Here is a 21,054-nt window from a genome sequence, read left to right as displayed (position 1 = left end):
GCGGATGGTTGGTGTGCAGGAAAGACTAATGCATAGCCTGGCTTCTCTTTGATGCTATTGCTTCCCCTTGGCTTGTCAGTTATCTCCCCAACTTCAGCTTCTTGCATAGTAAGTGTGGTAATGAGGGGGGAGGGGTTGTTTTATCCATTAAGGATTCTTCTCCTGAATCTTAGCAACCTTCCGCTCTTTACGGGCTGGTCCTGTGACCTCGGCATTTAGCTTAGTGATGTTCTGTTCTTTACAAATACCAACTCCCCAGGGATCCGAGATGTGGAGATGCCACAGCTGGTCCTCTCCTGCCTGCAGAACTCACAGCTGGCCCTTTGCAGGTCTCAGCAAGCCCATGCATTTGGAGCTGTGCTTGGACAGTCTCCACTGAACTGGAAAAGTCATTCAGTGTGTCCCCCTCTTCAGCATTGAATAATAACGGTTGGGTACGTTGCGTTGTGTACCAGTAGTGTGGCTGGTTTCCAGCTCTGCGTAACAGGGGTCCTGGGCTCTAACAGTGAACCTCGCATCTGTTCCACTTTTCTCGTCCTGAGTCCATGTGAGTTTCATTTATTGTGCTCAGGGCTGAAGCTCTGAGCACAAAACCAATTCCTTAATAGACAGTTTATTTCATAACAATAAATATCAGGGTCTGAAGCAGCTGGCGCATCACATTCATAATAATTCCCCTCAGATGCTTATTTGGACGGCTGCCTTTCTGTCCAACATGTGATTGATCCGAATTGGCAAACAAGAAAATTATATCTAATTACCTCTATTAAAAATAATTTCCTGGGCAGAAATATGTTTCGTGGTGGTTAGCAGGCATTTGGCTTAATGCGGTTGCACAAAAAAGGATTTTTTGTTTTTTTTCAAAGTATGTTTTCCAAAACCACAAGGCTGATTGAAACTGGTATTCAAAGCCTACAGAGCCCACTGTGGCGCTCTGACCACTGAAGTAACTCAGCAGAAATACAATCCCCACCAATTGCCATGCAGCACAAAGAAAGACTTTGCCCCGATGCAGCACTCCTGCGCTCAGGGGCACTGTTCTCGGTGTGGGGTCGCAGGTTCTGTTCCCAGCTCTCTGCCACTCAGTCATTTTGTGACTCTGTGCAGCTCGTTTAACGTCCCTATGGCTCTGTTCCCTCCTCTATATAACGGGGAGATGACACACCCACAGGGAGATCCTCAGCTGAAAGACCCTCCCTACGTGCAACGGCTGGAGAATACATTTACTTTGAAACTGTTGCTCTCCCAGGTATTTCTAATTCACAGATACGTTATTGTAACGACATCTGAGCTTTCTACCAGCAGGATCCATGCTCTCGTCTTCCTTTTGAGCCAAATTCTGATCCAATTTACACCCGTTTAAAATTGGCATAACGCATTGTCATGTAACATGTCTCTCATTTCGAGGATACTGGTTATTCTTCCTGTTAAAACACTGTGTATTTCAGGGATGTGGCACAGGTGGGAGGCACTAGTTTGCAACTGTGGAAAAACTGGGTCAGGGGGTTGGGGGTAATAGGCGCCTATATAAGAAAAAGTCCCAAAAAACGGGACTGTCCCTATAAAAACGGAACATCTGGTCACCCTATCCCTTGCCCTTGTCATTCCCAGAGCTGCGCGGGGCTTCGTTCCCTTTGGAATGCAACATTTTGAATCATTCCAAAGAAACGCTGTTGAGCAGCATTTCTAGAAACTGTGCACGAGTCGATCACAAGACACTGACATCTGCTTTCACTTAATGCACATGGACCTGCCAAAGGTTCCCCCATTAAGAAACACCTATGGGAGAAGAATGATTTATGCTAGATAAACCTCCCACTGAACCACTCCTAACATGGATGCTTCAGCCAGGAAGCCAATGAACTTACATTGGCTGCTCTATATTCAGAGTTTTAACCTAGAATGGCAGAAACATGCTTGCCCTGATTTGGATATTTCCATCTTTATACAAGGCAGCATTGCCTAGTGGTTAGAGCACTGGGCTGTGACTTAGAAGACCTGCTGTTTTACTTCCAGCTCCGCCACTGACTGGCTGAGTCAATGTGGGCGAGTCACTGCATCGCCCTCTGCCTTGGTTTCCCCATCTGTAAAATGGGGATAATTATACTGATTTCCTTTGTAAAGTGTTTTGAAATCTACTGATGAAAAGTGCCAGAGAAGCACTAAGTATTACTAGTAATTATGCTCTTTTAGGCATGGGCTTAAGAGTTCTTAAAAAAAAAAAATGAAAACCCAAAACCCAAGCTCCCCAGGAGCCCCAAAGATAAGCTGAGAAAGAGAGCAGAGCCTCACAGGCCTGCTAAAACCAAACTCTTGGCCAAGCGTAAAGTAAATGATCCTGATAATAAACTATCTTTAAAGCAACATGAACTGTTTAAAGTTGGAGGGCTGTGAACATGGGCACCTGCTTTGCTTATAAAGTGTTCATTGGTTTTAAAACAATCCTACAAGGCTATACACAATCAGAACATGAATTATGGCCCAGCAACACCTATAAGCAAACACTTCAGAATCACAAAGTCACTGACTGCACTGCTTCCCCAGCTGATCTTTAGGGATCTTTGGTGCCTCCCACTGAGAAATCTGTGTTCTCCTTTTGCTAAGAGAGCGAGGCATCTCGTACCATATGGAGCCTTTGATTTTGTCATTAAGCTTATAAAGAGTTTGTCCACCTCAGAAACTTCCCACAGAACTCACCCCGGCTGGCATGTGGAGTGGCTCGCTGGGGGAGCTCAAGCTCAGAGCAGAGTCATGGGAGAGAGTTTGAAAAATAACCCCTGCCACCTGCTATGCGTGAGTCTTTTTAGTACCAGCCCTTCCATGCCTGGCAATTCGCAGGGAAGGATTGAATTCGAGTGTTAATTTAAAGTCAGGCGTGTATTTAGGTTTGATGCCACGTGAGACACATCATGTATTTGTTCTGGATAAAGCCTGTGTTTGTATCAGTCTTTTGGATCCTAAAACGGTCCCCTATGGCCAATATACTTTTTATAGCCTGGGTAGTTGACATTCACGCAGTGCGGCTCACAAGGTTTAAATAGCTTGGAGCTCTGCAGGTTGAAAGTGTTGTTTGTTTAAGGAAATTCCACCACATTGTCTAAAATGCTAATGGACTATTAAGCTCCCAACATATACCCCCTGCATTGCTGAAATCACAGAGCGCTGTAGCAGTCTATTATGAAGTGTCTAAAGAGATGAACTCAGCCATACTAGATAAGCTGACAGCCTGGACTGTCTGTAGAAAGAGAATAGAATGAGCTGGGGATAAGGACAGAGAGCCATTTAATCTTCCCAGGCTTGGTATGTAGATGAGAAATAAAGGAGGCTTTATGTAGCCTTCCTTGACATGAAAATGCTTGGCAACCAATGAAACCCTGCATTCCTTTGCTGAACACCTGTGCAGCGACTGTCGTGCATTCCACTTCGGGACATGTTGTCTCCCCTCGCAGCTTGTAGGCCAGGTGTTAGTGCGGCCCACTGCACACAATCACTGCAGAGAGCAAGCGAGATGAGAAATTTGGATCTCCGCTGGCAGCAAATTCAAGGAAGAGGACGGTTAATGCTCTCTCACGTCTTGGTCAATAACTTCATGCTCTAGCAGTCCTGAAATATTTAGAATATGCTATTGATGACCAAGCAAGCTCGGCTGTTGGCATGTGCTTAGGAATTGCTAGCCATGCGGCATTCATCGCCTGCTTCTTCACTGCCATTCCTTTGAACTAATGAGTTCGGAAGAGAATATGCCGGGCAGGGGTGAAAATATGGCTTAGGTGAACAGGACTTTGGGAGTATTCAGACCAAACTCAGCAAGTACTTCAGGCTGCATCTGTCCTGTTGAACTCTTTGTTGTTTCCAAAGCTGGGGGTTGTCCCAACTTAGGCCAACATGATCCTGGGGCGGAGGTGTGACTAACTGCGCTGGGTTCTGTGGTCTGTGTTGTTTGACTGTTTACGATAGCTTTTAGACTGAAGCTGCAAAAGATGGGGCCAGTCATAGCAAAGGGGTTGCTTGCTAATAAAAACGATTTGAAAAGATCCTTTGGGAGGTTTCTGACTTTGGAGATACAGTTAGACAAGCTGCACCGGCAGAAATACAACTCCTGACCTGAAACAGCCGAACAAACAGAATGGTCACGGCGCTAAAGCCATCAAGCTACTCTGTGGGTAGTCATATGGGGCACTCACAATGTGGCTTGGCAAGGAAAGGCGTGCTTAAAAATTAAGGCCAAGATTTTAAAAAATGGTGGGGGGAACCTCAACTTAAGCTCCTAAATCCCTATTCTAGGCTCCTAAATCCTTGATTTTCAAAAGCGCTTATCACCCAGCACCCCCCATTAACATTTATGGAGGTCTTCGGAGCCTAAATGTCAGCACCCATTTTTAAAATCCTGATTTAAATGTATTATTATTATATTTCATGCATTATTAAAATTACGGGCTTGATCGCGCAGTCCTTACTCAGGCAAAGCTCCCACTGACATCCATTGAAGGACAGCAAGGTCATGCCTTACATTAGGAAACATAGAGCCAGTGTAGTTTGTTTTTTAAAAATGTTTTTTCCCCTTAGTGATCAGCAAATGCTCGAGCAATCCCTGCCAGAATGGTGGAACTTGTGTGGATGGAATAAACCAGTACAAGTGCACTTGTCCTCAAGGGTGGACTGGTGAGAACTGCCAGTACCAGTCACAAACAGGTATGTAACCTGGTGAGGTGTGAAAGAGAAAGAGACTCGAGCAAGGCAGACAACGAATTACAAGGCAGAAGCCCCTGCCTATTCTCAGATATCAGCCTTCCATTGTGGTAGCACTGAGAGGCCCACTCCCATTGTGCAGAGCGCTGTACAAACACTGAACAAAAGGAGAGTCCTTGCCCCTGAGCTTCCAAAGACTATGCACTTTCAAAAATCTGACCCTATCTCATCAAGGAGGAGAAAAAATGTCAAAGTATAATTCCCAGTGATTTTCAGTAAGACTTAAGCTCCTCGGGGCGAGATTTTTAAAAGTATTTGGGTGCCAAAAGATGCATAGAGGCATCTAGTGGAATTTTCAAAAGGGCCTTTAAAGATCTAGGCCTAAGTGCTTAAGTTGCATTTGAAAATGGGACTGACTCCTAAGTGATTTAGGCACTTTTGAAAACGTTACCGCAGGCCTGTGAGCCAGGTGTCCAAGAAGCACTTTAAAGTTTCCTGTCTTCTCTCTTTTAGCCCCACCTGCATGGAGTGTTACAAACGACCCAGCTTTCAGTCGCAAGCCACGCTGTGCCAAAATCGACAGGACCCAACACTGCAGCTGCGAAGCCGGCTTCCACATGAGCGGCACGGCCGACAACAGCATATGTCAGGGTAGGAGATGAGCAGAAATATCCACCGTCAGCTTTCACCAATCTGCTGCCCAATGCACACACAGCACATCTAAGCAGCTGAATATTCATTAGCTGCAGCAGCTTTTACGGATGATTGCCATGGAGAGGGCTGCTTGGAGGAGGCTAAGGCTTTGTTTACGCTGGACTTTCGTCGGCAAAACGTTTGTCGTTTAGGAGTGTGAAAAAACACCCCCCCCAAACGACTAAAGTTTTGCCGACGAAAAGCGCCAGCGTGAACAGCGCTGTGTCAGCAGAAGGGCGCTCCTGCCGACAAAGCCACTGCCGCTCGTGGGGGTTTTTGTCGGCGGGAGAGCTCTCTCCTGCCGACAAAGCTACTGCCGCTCATGGGGGTTTTTGTCGGCGGGAGAGCTCTCTCCTGCCGACAAACAGCGGCTACCCTGCGTGCCTGTTAGCGGTACGGCTGTCGCAGCACAGCTGTGTCGCTAAAAGGTGCGTAGTGTCGACATGGCCTGACTGTGTTCTGTTTGCTGATGGCTGGTATCTAGCTGGTATTGAACTGGCCTTATTGATTGTAGTGGCTCAACAGAGCTGCCTTTTTCCTTTAACTGTATAGATTGCATCATGGCAAGAATATGGCACAAGACTCTGTACATTTCTATTCAGCACCTTATGGTAGGGGAGGAACCCATCCCCGGACCTCCTAGAAGCTCTAGAATGTCACTAGCCAGTATTCAGACGTGACTGGTGATTTGGGGTGCCTCCCTGGGGGGGTGCTGCACTCGAGACACCTTTGAGGGCCCTGGTGTGCGGAGGGCGGGTGCTCCAGTGTGTTCTGCACGTCAGGCTCCTTTAAGGTGTCTCAAGATGGGAACCCAAAAATCCCTAGTCACTTCTGAAATCCTCCAATCCCTAGTCACTTCTGAAAGTCCTGGGTGATCTGGCTTAACAACATGTGGGCTGGATGGGCACCATTCCCCAGTGCCTCCAGATATCCCAGCGGTGCTCTTTCACACGGCGGGAACATTTTCCCTCCTTTCTTTTTGCTCGGAGACATCTCTTTTGCCTTATTTCTATTTTTTTTTTTAAACATTGCACTGAGCTATGTGCTGAAGCTATGATCTCCACCTAGGTCTGTGCTCTGGTCTCATTTCATAAATGAAGGTGCTTGGAGACAGTACTTGGACAGGAGACTGCTGAGGAGAATCCAGGCGCTTCAGGAGATGACAATTTCCCTCTGAGTCAGTATGGGACCAGTGTCCCAACATGTTGTTCAGAGATTCTGTGCTTCTGGAGGTGCCATCTTTTGGCTCAGACACACAATCAAGGTCTTTGTAGCCATTTAAGATCTCCTGGCATTTTTTTGCAAGCAGAGTGGAAATTACAGTGCATTCTACCTACTGTAAATCACTGCATTGCCATTTCAATTGGCTAAGGCATGGACACCCAAATTGGCGACAGCCAGAACCTCCTGGAAACTCACCAGGAACCCAAAATACATTTTTGAGATCAAAAATAAATTACCATCGCCCTACTATTTGCTTAGAATCTGTAAATCAGTGCGCTGTGGTCTGTGGATAAAAGGGACTGGATAAATGCCAAGCATTTTAAACCCAGCTAATCTAGTTATGACTATTGCAATTGGGGGCATCCCAAGAACTCCATAACTTGCAAAACCCAGCACACTGGCCCTTTTGTTAAGGAAATACTAGTCCAGTTTGCGTGCACATTTTGCATGGCCCGTGGCCTGCGTACTGCTCGCTCGTATTGTCGTATAGCATGGGCTAGAATCAAGCCAGCCGGCCCCAAAGCAGGGGTGAGTCAGATTTCATCCCACACACCACTAAGCACAGAAATATCTTTGCTTGGTAACATTGTGCCTTTGCAGTTTCACTAGGTTCTCCATGGTGGTCCACTCCTGGCCACTCTTGGGAGGAAACAAGCAGTTTGCTGCTATTCCCGGGTGCTCTTGTCCTGGCAAAGAGCAAAATGATTGTCAGCAGGAATTCTTTGCTGGGATGGACCCTTTTGTTCAGGGTCTGCGTTGTATGGGACAGTGTGTTTCCTCTGCAGATGTAAATGAGTGTGAGGTTTACAAGCTGGAGGGAGCCCCTCGTCTGTGCATGCACGCCTGTGTCAACGTTCCTGGCTCTTACCGCTGCTCCTGCCCCAGTGGATACAAGCTCCTCGGAGACGGGAAAAGCTGTGAAGGTGAGCCAGCGCTCTCGGATAGCTAGGCATGGCAGTCCATGGCCTGCTGCAGGAAACAAAAGTACGTTTGCAGAAGCTGTATTATTTTCTGATTTCATGTGTAACTTCCTGTCTCAAAGACCTGCTGGGTCCAGCCGAACGTGTGCAGAGATTTTATAGATAGGAAGACTCCCATTGACTTCACTGGGCTGAAGTCTTCACATGGTGTAGTTGACTCCAGGATTTTACCCTGCCTGTATCCATTGTTAGAGCTGGGTGGAGAGTGGTAATTCCAGGCTGCCAAGGATCAGTGAGCCTGGGAGCTGGGGCTTCAGCCTCCAAGGCCGACTGGTGAGGAGCCAGCAGGTGAGCTGCCAGGAAACCAGGTGGAATTTCGTCAAAATGGACGCATTCCTGAATCCTGTGGAAGGTGTGTCTTTAATAAAGCTGGTCAAAAACATCCTTTTTGCTTCCATTTTTTACCTTTTTCTACCCTTTCCCAATGGAAAAAAAGTGGGGGAGAGAGGTAAAAGGGAGTGGCAGTGGGATTTTCCCCACTCAAACTGTGCTTTGTTGAGTCAAGGCCTCGGTGCTTCCAGCTCTCCCGATTTTATCATGAGTCTTGCAATATTAGGCGTTTTTCTGAAAGCCCCAGCTCCAGGCATCAGGTGGCTTGGTGAGAATCCCCGCTGCTCTTTACACAGAAGTCAGGGTCTGGCCCTCCTTGCTGTGGAGAAAAGCGAGGGAAGCGTGATTCTAATAGCTCAAAACCCAGGAGGGTCATAAAAAGAAACCAAGCTCAAAGGAGTATTTTTGTGGTCTGGCTCATGATTTTTCAGTGCTCCGGGGCCTAAGCACCGACTCTGTGGGTGCTCCAGGGCCAGAGCATCCATGGAAAAAGACAAGTGGGTGCTTAGCACCCACCGGCAGCCAAGCTGCCCTCCTCCCCCACCAGCGCCTCCCATCTGCCGGTAGCTCCCCCGGTTAACTCCTGCCCCTCCCTCCCAGCGCCTGCCAGGACCAGCTGTTCTGCGGTGTACAGGAGGTGCTGGGAGGGAGGGGGAGGAGCGGGAACCGGGCGCGTTCGGGGAAGGGGGCGGGAAGAGGCAGGGTGAGGCAGGACGAGGCGTGGCAGGGGTGGGACTTTGGGGGAAAGGGTGAAGTGGGGGCAGGCCTGGGGCGGAGTGGGGGGTCGAGCACCCCGCAGGTCGAGAGGAAGTCAGCGCCTATGCTCAGGGGTCAGCAATAGTGGTGAATGGTCACTGCTGGATTCTGTGCCCTGACAAAGGGCTTGTCTTCATTATGGTGCTGCTGCAATTGATGCCAGGGGACTGGGGGTCGATTTAGCGGGTCTAATGAAGAAGACCCGTGAAATCGACGGCAGAGCGCTCTCCGGTCGACTCCAGGACTCCATCAGAATGAGAGGAGTAAGGGAAATCGTGGGGAGAGCGTCTCCCTTCGATGCAGCGCAGTGAAGATGCCGCTGTGAGCTGACCTAAGCCACGTTGACTCCAGTTACGTTATTCACGTACCTGGAGTAAAAAGAATAGGAGTACTTGTGGCCCCTTAGAGACTAACAAATTTATTTGAGCATAAGCTTTCGTGAGCTACAGCTCACTTCATCGGATGCATGCAGTGGAAAAGCTTAGGCTCAAATAAATTTGTTAGTCTCTAAGGGGCCACAAGTACTCCTGTTTTTTTGCAGATACCGACTAACACGGCTGCTATTCTGGTAGCTGGAGTAGCGTAACTTACGTCGAGAGGCCGGTAGGGTAGACACAGCCAAAGAGCTATCCAGTGCGGCAGGGAAGGGAAGGAAGGAACCATTAGGCTGGGCTCCAGCAACACCTTCCTCCCACTGTCATCCCTCTTCCAGGGCTCCAGGGCAGTGGCCCAGCAGCTGACTGTTGGCTGGCTCTTCTCCAGCTGGGGACTCTCCCACATGGGAGTTGAGGGCCGTGTCGACTCCCTTTGTGTGAATGGAATGGCGCAGAGTTGAGAGCTGGGCCAGTATGCTTTTTAGGAAGCACATTATTTAGCCTCTGGCTGTTAATGTATCTGTGTGGCCCCGTCTTCACTGGGACAAAAGGTGTGTCACTCGCTGGAGTTCACTAGCTAGCGAAGGAAGGCAGCCTCCGGTTTTCACAGCCGTTGGCAGGTCAAGTGAAAGGGCTTCGCTCCACTTGAAACCCTGTAGTGTAGACGCTGCTGGTGCCGACGGGAAGGGTTCCCCCCTCAGCATAGTTAACCCACCTGCCCGAGAGGAGGTAGCTAGGTTGAAAGAAGGATTCTTCAATCAACCTAGCACTGTCTACACTGGGCTATAAACCCTCCTTCCAATTTCCAGCCTATATTTGTTCATGGCCAGTTTATCCCCATTTGTTCTTGTGCCAACATTTTCCTTTAGCTTAAATTGCTCCTCACCCTCCCTGGTATTTACCCCCGGGATGTGCTTATAGCGAGAGTGATCAGATCCCCTCTCAGATTCCATTTTGCTTGGCTACGTTCTTCCTGCCTCCTCTCATAAAATAGGCCCTCCATTCCCCTGATCATCCACGTAGCCCTTCTCTGCACCTGTTCCAGTTTGAATTCACAGGAGAAAAACATGGCTGGTTATTTTAAAAGATTTGACTCGACCTGGTTGAAATTGTTTGGGTGAACAGAGTTTCCTCAAAGAATAGCCTTTTTTCAAAAATTCATTCTGAAAAAGCATCAGTTTCGTCAAAACGTGGTGGTTTATTGTGAAAAATTTAGTGCCTTTTAATTTTTTTTTGGGGGGGGGGGGAGGAGCAGTTACTGAAAACATACAATTTTTCATACTGCTTTGGTAAGATTTTCAATTAAAATATTCTATCCATATTTTTTTAAAAAAAAACAAAAATAGGTCAGTTTCAAACCACTCTGTAATTTTGAAATTTGTCGCAAAAATAGATTTTCATTTTTCTGCTCTAGTTTAGACCTTTCTTTGATTTTCCTGGGCTAGCAAGGCTTAACCTATCTACGGACAGAGGTTATAGTACAAAAAGCATCCCATGATGTGCCAGAAGGACAGAAGAAAGGAAGAGATGGAGAATGCTAGTGTTTCCATCAAGTCTGAACGATTTTCATTAGATTTTCTTTTTAAACTCACTTTGCTGGAGACGGGGGATGTGTATTTAGAAGGTGCTGACTGCAAGGTAAAGAGAGGAAGAGGGATCAGGTGAAAATTGCTACTATCACGTTTTCTTCCTTATATTTAACCATTTAACCACTTTAGAAGCTGTTCTGATGGTAATAGGCTAAAAGGAGACAAGAGCAGCCTCTGAGCCAAAAACTCAAATCTCCCCAGTAACGAGATGAAATGTAGGTGGACAAGAGTGAGTGATAATGGAGTAAATCAGTGTTAACCCTTCCAGCTCAGTAAAACAACATTTAACGTTCGTTACAATTGTTTCTAATGAGGCAGATCTAACGAGGGGAGTTGGAATGTCTCTGACCACGCAAACAAGGCGGAGTCGCGCGCTGCGGGAAGTCTTCCAAGGGCAAATCTACTCTAAAAAATGACCCCTTCTTTCTCTTCGTAAAAGGGAGCGTGTTTTATAGGAGTCGCTGAAGGTCGGCGGCCATGTCAGGCCCTCAGTGCCAACCGATGGTCACTTTTCTGCACTTCGAGTGGTTTCCTCTGGCGCTTTCTGTTCGAATCTCGCTGTTTTGCAGATATAGACGAGTGCAGCCTGTCCCAGCACAACTGCACCAGGGGCATGACGTGCATTAACACAGGAGGAGGCTTCCAGTGCGTCAGCGCCGAGTGCCCTCGGCCCAGCGGCAATGCCAGCTATGTGAAAACATCGCCATTGTGAGTAGTAGGGGACTGCAAGAGAATCGACCCCCTGGCAATGCCAGAGAAAACAGCCCATGGCTGAAAAGCTCGATGGGGTATTTACCTTTTTGAACGACAGTGTTAAAACAGGCCTGCTTTGGGGAGATCACTGTCACCACCGGGGACAGGGCTCCTCTGAGGAGAAAAACTCCCTTCCCAGGTTGTTGGGCTGGAAGTTAGTTCAATTCTTCGTTTGGCTAAATCCAAAATTGGGGAGCACCTTGCAGAGGGGTGCACTAGTTCAAACAGGAATTCATTCAGGGAGGTCCTATGGCCTGTGCTAGACAAGAAGACAACTAGATGGTCACTCACAATGGCCCCTTCGGGCCGTATCATTGATGAATATAGGGTTAAATACCATTCTCCAGGTGAAATCTTGGCCCTGCTGATGTCAATGGCAAAATTCCCATTGATTTCCCTGGATTCCACCCTCAGCTTCCAGATCTCAGCGGCAATACCCAGCCCTTCTTAACGCCTTGGTCTCCTCCAGGCGTGACTGAGAGATCTGTGTGTGACCCACTGGCCAACATGGGTTTCATGGCCCCTGCCGTGTCTGAGCCACACCGGATGGCTGCTACAGCCCCAGCTACAGAGCCTGGCGTTCTAGCTCCAGCTCTCTTCAGGTCTGTCTAAGCTGCAGCTGGGAAGGGGCCTCCCGCCTGGGGAGACAGACTCCTGCTAGCTCCGCTCAAGCTGGTGCACTCAGAATAGCAGCATGGCTATCGCGGCACTGGTGCAAGCCTTGGCTACTCCCTGGAGCTCAGACCCAGCAGGCAGGATGGGGGGGCCTAAGCGCAGGTCGCTAGCCTGAGCCTCTGCTGGTGCCGCAATGTCCACACAGCTAGCCCAAGCCCCACTAGTACAATCTGCCTCCCCAGGCTGGGAGGCTGGCTCCCGCCTCTCGTGTAGACATACCCGGAGAGGCTCGTGCTTCTAGGTTGGGGGGCCCTAGTTCAGTGGCTGGCGGGCCAGTTTCTGTCTGTTACAGAGGTATAAATCCAAACTCATTTCATTGACTTCAGTGGAGATCCCATATACTTACACTGGTGTAACTAAGAACAGAATTTGGCCCCTGGTCTGTTACTATTCAGGAATCCAAGCCATGAAGGTGCTGCCTCAGATCACTAGGGCCGTGAGTCTCCTGTGGCTTGGGGGGTTCGTATGTGAGCGCTGCTTTATCACCAGGCTACTTTGCGGAAGGTGCTTTAGGAAATGGGTGGGCAATAAACGTGACAGGTCTTCCCATGATCATTAATGGCGCATCAGAAACAGAACAGAACACAACGGCCCAATCGCAACAACGTAAGTGCACAGGCTCTTCCTGCTTCCAGGATTGCCTTAACCCTTGTCCTTTCTTTCATTGCTAGCCAATGTGAACGCAACCCCTGCCCAATGGACAGCAGATTGTGCCATCATGCCCCAAAGTCCATCTCCTTCCATTATCTCCCTCTGCCTTCCAACCTAATAACCCCCACCCCTCTCTTCCGCATGGCAACTGCCTCCGCCCCAGGCCGGCCTGGGCCTGACAGCCTGCGCTTCGGGATTATTGGGGGCAACAACCGAGGGCATTTCGTGATGCAGCGCTCCGACCGTCAGACAGGAGAACTGATCCTTGTGCAAAGCCTGAAAGGACCCCAGACCATCGAGGTGGAGGTGGACATGTCTGAATATCTGGATCGCACCTTCCAGGCGAAGCATGTCTCCAAGATCACAGTCTTCGTGTCTCCCTATGAGTTTTAAAGAGACACAATTTCTGCAAGTCAGCAAATAAACAGCCGCAAGGACTGTTCCTGTTCATCTCTCGCTTTCTTTCAGCACTGACTCGAACGAAATTCCTTCCTTTCGAAATGATGAAAGGCCACGGCACTGCAACAGTTCTACAAAACAGGACCTTAAAAGCCCAGTGCTGAGAGACAAGACAAACCACATTACTCTGGCAATGCCAGGATGGGGCTTGCAATAATCTCAGACTCACTTGTTCTTGGGAAGTTTTTACTCTGGACACTTCTGACTTTGCTTCTCAACATCTTCTGTAGCACATGCCTCCAGGAACCCTAATCACAGTAACAGAGATGTAGCAATGAAATCCAGATTATAGCCTATATAAACCTCCATAGAGTAAATATCCTTCCATCAGATTTCAGGTTGATTTGTCCGCTCCGTCTCCTGGCTGGTTTTACACTCACGGACATGGAAAGCAGCCAGTGAAGTGTGAATGACATCATATGCACTCCAGCAGCTGTGCCTGCCCAGAAAGCCGCCCTGCCCTGCCGTCAGACTAGCAGCCGGCCGCGCGCCCCGCAGCCATCAGTGACACCTCCCCACCAATTGAAAACCGGGCTAGTGTGACATCTTTGAACAAAGGGATGTTGCTTATAACTCCTTTGTCCTCATCCAGTCCCCTTAAAAAGGCCTCCCGAAGCATTTGCCCCAATAAAGGGTTGAAGTCTGTAGATGTCAATTAACTAAGGCCACGAACATTTTTTAGAAAAGTCAGTTGAATCAGTTTGCTGAATAGGAGCGTACACAAGCACAAAGAGACAACAGCACAGGCTGGGCTTGGTACCCAGCGCTGTAAGATTCTCTGCAAGACAGCTCCGGGCGAGTGGCTCCAGTTCTCCTGTCGGTCTAGTTCTGTGTGTTGCTACTGAGTGCAGTCTACCAAGGGCATGATCGTGCTCCCATTCAAATCAGGGTGGGAAGCTGCCGTCAGTGCAGCGGTGCGGGATGAAGTTCCTTGAGTTCTGAATTGCACAACAATGTGTGGGAGTTCTGGGGTGTGGCTGGACCTCCAGGGGAGTAGACTAAGACGGCCAATTGCTTTCACTGATAACATAACCAGAGTTAGAATCCAAGTCTCATGTTTGGCACAGTGTAACATGGCACCAAAATAATCCACATCAATAGCCCAACATGCTACAATTACAGATTACAGTCAGTAGGTAATAGTACCTTGACTCCCTCCCCGAAAGGGCTAAGGTATTTGTGGCTTTATTAACAGAAAACACCCAGCACAGATAGCATGGAGATACCATTTGTCCTTTAAAAAAAATATAAAAAGTCAAGGTCTGTTCTACTCTCTGTCATGAGCTATTTGCCTTCTTAAAGAAACATTTCAGAGTAAGAGTATTTGTTAAAATATATATTTATGAGAAACCAATTAAGGTTCAAATTCCTCTTATGAAAATACCCTTTGAATTGTAATAGATGCTAGGGTTTTTAAATTTTGATCTCTCCCATAGAGTTTGATGGAACCCCCAATCCCCACCCCCTTTTAATGGAGCCCTGCTATAGAATTCTCTTGGATGGTTCTAAAAACTATTGGAAGGAGATGATTCTGTATTAAATTCTACGGGCCAGATCCTGAGCTGGTGTGAATCAGCATAGTTCCATTGATTTCAGTGGAGTTACTCCAGATGTGTACTGAGCTCACAATTTAGACCCAAACCACCTCTTTTTAGACTTTTTTTTCCCCCTGCGCTCACATCAGACAATGAAAATGGCCGGTTTTGTGACATCACCCCACGTCTTGCATTTGGAATGCAGAATAGCGGGTGCTATCTTACAGTGCTTGGGACACATTCTGCTCCCAGTTTCACTCCTGCAGCCCTAGAGAAGCACATAGGTCAAATTCGCCCCGGGGGGTAAATCAATGGCGTTAATCCTGGGAAGAATTTGGCTCAGTGGGTTGATAAACAGTGGAGCTGGCAGCAGAATGTGGTGTGCATTCAGCTGCCATCCAGCTAAGGATTTGGGTTTTTTGTTGGTTTGTTCATTTTTTAAGCCTGCTCTCATCACCTGGGTACCTCAGCACGTTACTCCAATGGCTGCTTCTCAAGCTTCCTTCATCAACAAGACGAAATGTGTCTGTTTCTTTCCAGCACCCGCACCCTGTGGTGAGAGGTTCATACTCCTTCCTTTTATGCTACAGTATCATCAGACAGAGGAAGGAGACTAGAGGCCATGCTCACATGTCTACATAGGAGGGTCTGACACACACCACCTACTCGTGCTGACGGCAATTCCCCAAGGAAACCCCCTCTGCACATTCATGGGTGACTCGAACCCACAGACATTCCCCCAAGTGGGGCCTGAGCTAACACCACTGAGGGCAATGGGAATCTTGCCCTTGGGTTCAGTGGGCTTTGGATCAGATCCCTGGTGCACAGCCCCACAAATAACCCTGTAGGGGCGTGGTTAGTATTGGACCCTGGGCATTTCTTTTCCCTGGCAAGTGGTACCAATATTGGGCCAGATTCTTCACCAGTGTAGATGGGAGGTAGCTCCATTGAGACGCTCGCCTGCACCAGCTAAGGCTCTGGCCCATTATCTTTGCGTAATCCTGAAGCAATTTACATCTGGAGTTTGAAATCCACGTTGTTGTTTAATCTAAATACACATGCACTTGGGACGTTGCTTTGTAGGCTTTCTACCAGTCCGATAACATCTCTCAGGCTTAGCCCTGTGCAGCTGTGTTACAGCCGGATGCAACCACCCCGGAGACAGACGACAGGCTCTCTCCTGTCCGTTCAAGCACAGATATCTGCAGCCAATGGGGCAGACATGCACTTCCCCTGGGGGCTCCAGGAGCGCTCCAGCACAGAGAGGCCGGGAACCAGAGAACACACTGGTGCCCTGTTGCTGTGCAGGGGTATGAGGGAGCCCCTGGTGCCTCAGCCCCTGATTGACCTTTCACACCCCTTGAGCAGTAAAGCACAGCCTGGCCCTCTACAACGCCTTGTGGGCAATCATAATACCCAGTTTTCATAGTACTTTTCATCAGTGGATCTCAAAGTGCTTTACTCCCATTTTACAGATGGGGAAACTGAGTCATGGAGAGATGAAGGGGCTTCCCCAAGATCACCCAGCAGGCCAGTGGCTGATTATCTCCTGAGTCCCAATCCAGTGCTCTACGCACTTCCCCTTCAAGAACTGAGTTGTGTCACATCTTCAAACCAATTCTGTGGCATTAGAGGGAGTTCATTGACTTGTCAAGTAAATGAAACTGCAGAGACAAAACAACGCTGCTTCCCCTCCCCCCCCCCCCCCCCCCCCCCCCCCGGCAATCAGCGTTGCTGGATATGGAGGTCACAGATGAGCTCTCCGAAATGTTCTTAATTTACTGTACGTGTCCCATCCTGGTTCCCACTGGTGGTCAGAAGGCCCCTGTCTCTCAGCTCTGTGCTGGGCAATGAATGAGGGAGAAAGAAGAAGATAAACATGTTTCCTATCAGCGCTCAGTGTGACCCTGCTGGCCAGGGCATGTGAGCTTAACCAATCAAATGCAGCCGAACCCCTCGCCCGCCTTTCAGTAAAAGACCAGTTCCCCAGAGCTACTCAGTTGTAAGTACTGTCGGCCGGACGGGGCGAACAAATGCCCTGTGGCTAAATTGGATTTCATAAACATGCTGCTTCTTTTGGCTGCTTCCCCTCAATATCCTGGCACAGCTTTTCCAGTCACTCAAAGGAAATAAAACCAAGAGGCGCTCAGATTGCTGGGTGCCAATAGGAGAACCTGCATATAGAGAGATCCCTCCTGGCTAAGCAGCAGTCCATACAGCTCTGGGTTTGAGAGTGGCCTTGGGCTTGATTTTGAGACCTAGTCCATGACAGAAGTGACCTGGTTGGCCCTCCCTTGGGGGACTGGGAGATTTAAACTGTGCACCCACGTGAGCAGCCTAGAGCAGCTCTAGGACAGGGATGGCCAATGCCCGCAGCCATAGCTGGAGCACTAGGATGGCCATCAGAAGCTAGGTGGGGGGAGGAGAAACAAGTGACAGCTTCAGAAAAAAACTGGGGAGGAGAATTGAGGTCAATGTTTCAACCAGAATTTGGATCAGGGTCAGGCCGGGGCAGAGACGCCCATGCGCAGAGGCCCATGGGCTGCTACTGCCAGGAACATGAAAATGAATGAAACGAGCAAGCCAGAAGGTGCTGGAATGGAATGGGATCAGCAGCACAAGCATCTCCCGCATAGCAATACATAAGGGGGCTGCATCAGAGCAACGGGCCAGTCTTCACACTGTAAAAAGATTCAGGCAGACAAGGGAACCACAGGACAGAATGAAAAGGCTCCCCAGAAACCCTGAAGCCCAGTGCCAGTCTGCAGCATCTGATCTCCTTCCTGCTGATCCAGGGCGGGGTCTGGAGCGTCTTTAGCATTCTCAGCTCTGGGACAATAAGGAAGAGAATGCAGCCTAGAGCAGATGGTCGTAAGTTATACAGGACGGCAGCGTCAGATCCAGACTTCAGTGGCTCAGAGTCAGTCCTTTGTAGCTCAGCCACTGGGAAATTGAATTCCTGAGCTTTATAAAGTGACAACATTCAAATCATTATTGTTCTGAGGTTGTTTATCCTAGGGCCAGAGAGAGACTGGGCAGGGGAAACAGTTCTGACTGTTTAGAGTGTGTGCGTTAATTAAAATGGTTTCTAGTAAGAATGGCTAGTGACAGTTGTTGTCATCATCTTGTCCCGCAATGATCATATCAGGCCGTGAAGTTTGAGAATGAATTGGGAGACTCACACGGGGTCCTCTGGAAGGGTGTTTGATCTGAAAAGCTTCACTTTCCTTGCAATATTACATCGAACAGTGTGGGAAAGTGTTAAAGCATGCTCCGGACACAGCTTGCACAGCGGATATATCTTGGTCCCTTCTCTGTTGATTTTCATTCCTGCAGTATGACCTATTTGCAATCTCACAAGAGCGGATGTTATTTCCCGAGTTGCTTTGTCACAAATGAGGCGATCCTGGCAAGTTGCAGCCTTGCACCAGCAAAGAACAAGATGACTGCAATGGTGAGGTCATGTCCAATGTGCAGAAGAAGGTACCCTTCTGCAGAAGGTTTAAAGAGCTGAGGTTGAAGGATGTAGAGCATGAGGTTAGCCACAAATGAGCTTGGAAGATGCCATTTATGAGGGATTTAAGAAGCCTAAATCCTCCCATACTGACTTGTCTTCTTTCAGCTGATATAGCAACATTTACAAGTTAATACAAAGATTAGAAATCCATTCGAGGGCTTCAGGAGATGCAGAGTGCACCTTTGCTAGACCTCCTGGGAATGAAAAGACGGGGCACTTCTTCTCAATATGTTTGATGCTTTGGAGGTTTCCACATTCACACTGTGGTGAATCGTTGATTCTCCATTTGTGCACCAGGTGCACGTATCTTCCATGTGACATCCTCATATGGTTGATGGTCATCCACTGTCTTCGATGGAGAAGGAACCAGGCGGTTCAATGGCGGGGTCATCTATGAGGAGCTTGTTGTTTACATCAGAGCCTGTATCCACCAGGTGTCTTCTGGGTTGAAGCTGGATGACAGAAAAGCTTCTCCAGCTGCCCTGAATGGACAGCAAGACTTACAGTGAGTGTGAGGTGTGTGAACCAGGTTGTCATGGAGTGGGAGCTTTTGGTTAGTGAGAGCTTTCTTGTACTTGTGCAACATTGCCATCTCTTGCCAGATGGCTGGAGGAAGGATGTTTGCGAAGACTGGAAGCCAGCACAGTGGAATGGATTTCAGGGTGCCTGTTATATGTCTTCTAACCACATTTAGTTGGATATTGGTGAGGTCCATGTGTGAGCTCCTTCCCCAAACAGGTGCGCATTACTTGGCCACGGAATAAACTCAAGCCGGCGTCCTCATTTGTCACATTCGAGCATCACAACCCCAGCTAGAACCTGCTAGCTTTTGGATGATATTGATGCAAATCTTCATTTTATGGCTTATCTGCTTCACATGTTGTTGATAGGTAAATCTGAGACTGACTCCTAGGTAAGGGGGGTTATGATCGTCAGCAATTGCCTTGCCACAGAAGTTTACCTTCAGCATCCTCTTAGCTTCAGAATTGCTGAGATGGAAAGTTGATGACAGACTTAATCTTGCTGAAGGAAGAAGACTTGCAAGGAACCATTTGAGATGGAAGTTCATTCCACACAACACCATGGGTACATAATGTATAGCCATGTGAATCAGCTGTTGCTTTGATATCGATCGTAGGATCTTTCATTTTTTGACCATTTCAGCTAATATTTCCCTTGATAGGGAATCAATATTCTCAATTGTTGTCACTCCAACCTGACTTTCCAGTCTTCCAGTTTGGGGCCAGATCATCAGCCACCTCACTCCCGTATGAACCAAATGGGTGATGGAATTCATTGAAAAGTCAATGTATGCCTCGCTTTCTGATCCTCCAAGTCGCCTTCTGAATTGCATTGTTGATAGCATTCTGATTTCTTAAGGAATCAAAGATCTCCACCAGTGCGTCAACAATAGTGACCGTTTCCCTTGACACCCATTACACTAGTTGACCATTTAGCAAAGACACAAAACAATTCAACCATAGCTTGTTTTAATCTACACCATATACATTTCCTACCACTGCATCATTTAGGTCATTTTTTTAAAATGCATTAACTGCTCTTTTTATCCTAACAGGTGAGTCCTAAAGAAAAACTCCATGAGACTATTAGAACAAAAATACTTTGTAGTCACTATGAATTTTATCCATAATTGGGAAAATATATCTTGATAGTGTTTAGGGCTTGAGCTAAGGGAACGTGAGATGTGAATATTTTATTTTTGATAAACCACTGCCTAGGCTCTTAGTTCTGTTTATGCAGTTGTAGAAGGCAGCAATTCTGATTCCAAAATGTCTGCATTGTTTGCATATGTAGATATGATACTTACACATACACAGGGCAGTTACAAGTTATCACCGCTTCCATTGTTAGGCACCTGTTTCTCAATTTCAGTGTGTCCAGATGTTCGCCACAAAACACTATATTGTGCATGCTTCTTTAATACACCTGCTTAGTGTGGTTAAACAATCACGTAGTCTTTGGCTGCAAGAAAAGAATAAAACACTTCACCCCTTTTGGAAATTTTGGTTGAGATTTATTCCCCAAAAGGGCACGTGTGGCAGCATGAACGAGAATATTAAATCTCTTTGGGGAGTTGTGAAAGGTTGCAGTGATTGGCATTCAGACCCTGGGCCAGATCATCCAACGAGTAAAACTGTGCAAACAGGACCGAATAACCAAGCTATATCCAAGGTGTCACTCACTCTGATTGGCTTCTTCTTTAGCATGGGCCCCTCTGTGTTTCCATCGGCCTGTTTATTTGCCTGAGGAACAAGGCTGAAGCTGAAAACTGGATATATTTATGTAAATGAGGGGCATGACCAAGGCTCCCAGGAAACACCAGGCCCTGCGTCCAAACCCAGAGCAATTTGCAGAGTAAGTCAGCCAGTAATGCCAGGCATCTCTGAGCTGCCTTAAGACTAGTCTCCACTACAGACCTAGGTCAGTATAACTACGTCACTCAGGGGTGGAAAATCCGCCCCCTACGCGATGTGGTTATACCGAGCTAACCCCCAGTGTAGACAGCGCTGTGTCGAGGGGAGGGCTTCTCCCATCACCATAGCTACCGCCTCTTGGGGAGGCGGAGACCCTATGCTGAGAGAAGTTCTCCTGTCGGCGTAGGGAGCAAGCTCACGAAGGGAGCATGCTCAGCGCTGTAAGTGTAGACAAGCCCTTAGCCTCACAGCGAGGGGAGCTCTGCAAGCAGCACCCAAAACAACCTGTTACTGCAGCTTCTGCCCTGCTGTGCCCTGCTTCTGCTTTGACCTTGCTGATACAAATGTCCTTATCCTTGGGAGGGGTTCAAGCAAACCCACCAACATTTGCGAA

At 48.0% G+C, this 21,054-nt stretch overlaps 1 protein-coding gene across 1 annotated transcript in view; it reads left to right on the top strand.

The window, feature by feature from the left end:
* Window positions 1–20,233, top strand: part of FBLN7 (fibulin 7) — a 41,003-nt gene extending 20,770 nt beyond the window's left edge. The window contains exons 4-8 of the mRNA XM_007058939.4: window positions 4,567–4,692; window positions 5,203–5,340; window positions 7,392–7,529; window positions 11,205–11,343; window positions 12,735–20,233. Coding sequence (XP_007059001.1) covers window positions 4,567–4,692; window positions 5,203–5,340; window positions 7,392–7,529; window positions 11,205–11,343; window positions 12,735–13,107 — 914 coding nt within the window. The 3' untranslated portion in view covers window positions 13,108–20,233. The remainder of the gene's footprint in view (window positions 1–4,566; window positions 4,693–5,202; window positions 5,341–7,391; window positions 7,530–11,204; window positions 11,344–12,734) is intronic.
* Window positions 20,234–21,054: the final 821 nt, after the last annotated feature.

Source organism: Chelonia mydas, chromosome 3 (assembly GCF_015237465.2).
Source record: "Chelonia mydas isolate rCheMyd1 chromosome 3, rCheMyd1.pri.v2, whole genome shotgun sequence".
In the NCBI taxonomy this organism is placed as follows: Eukaryota; Metazoa; Chordata; order Testudines; family Cheloniidae; genus Chelonia; species Chelonia mydas.
This window is presented reverse-complemented; position numbering and strand designations above follow the sequence as displayed.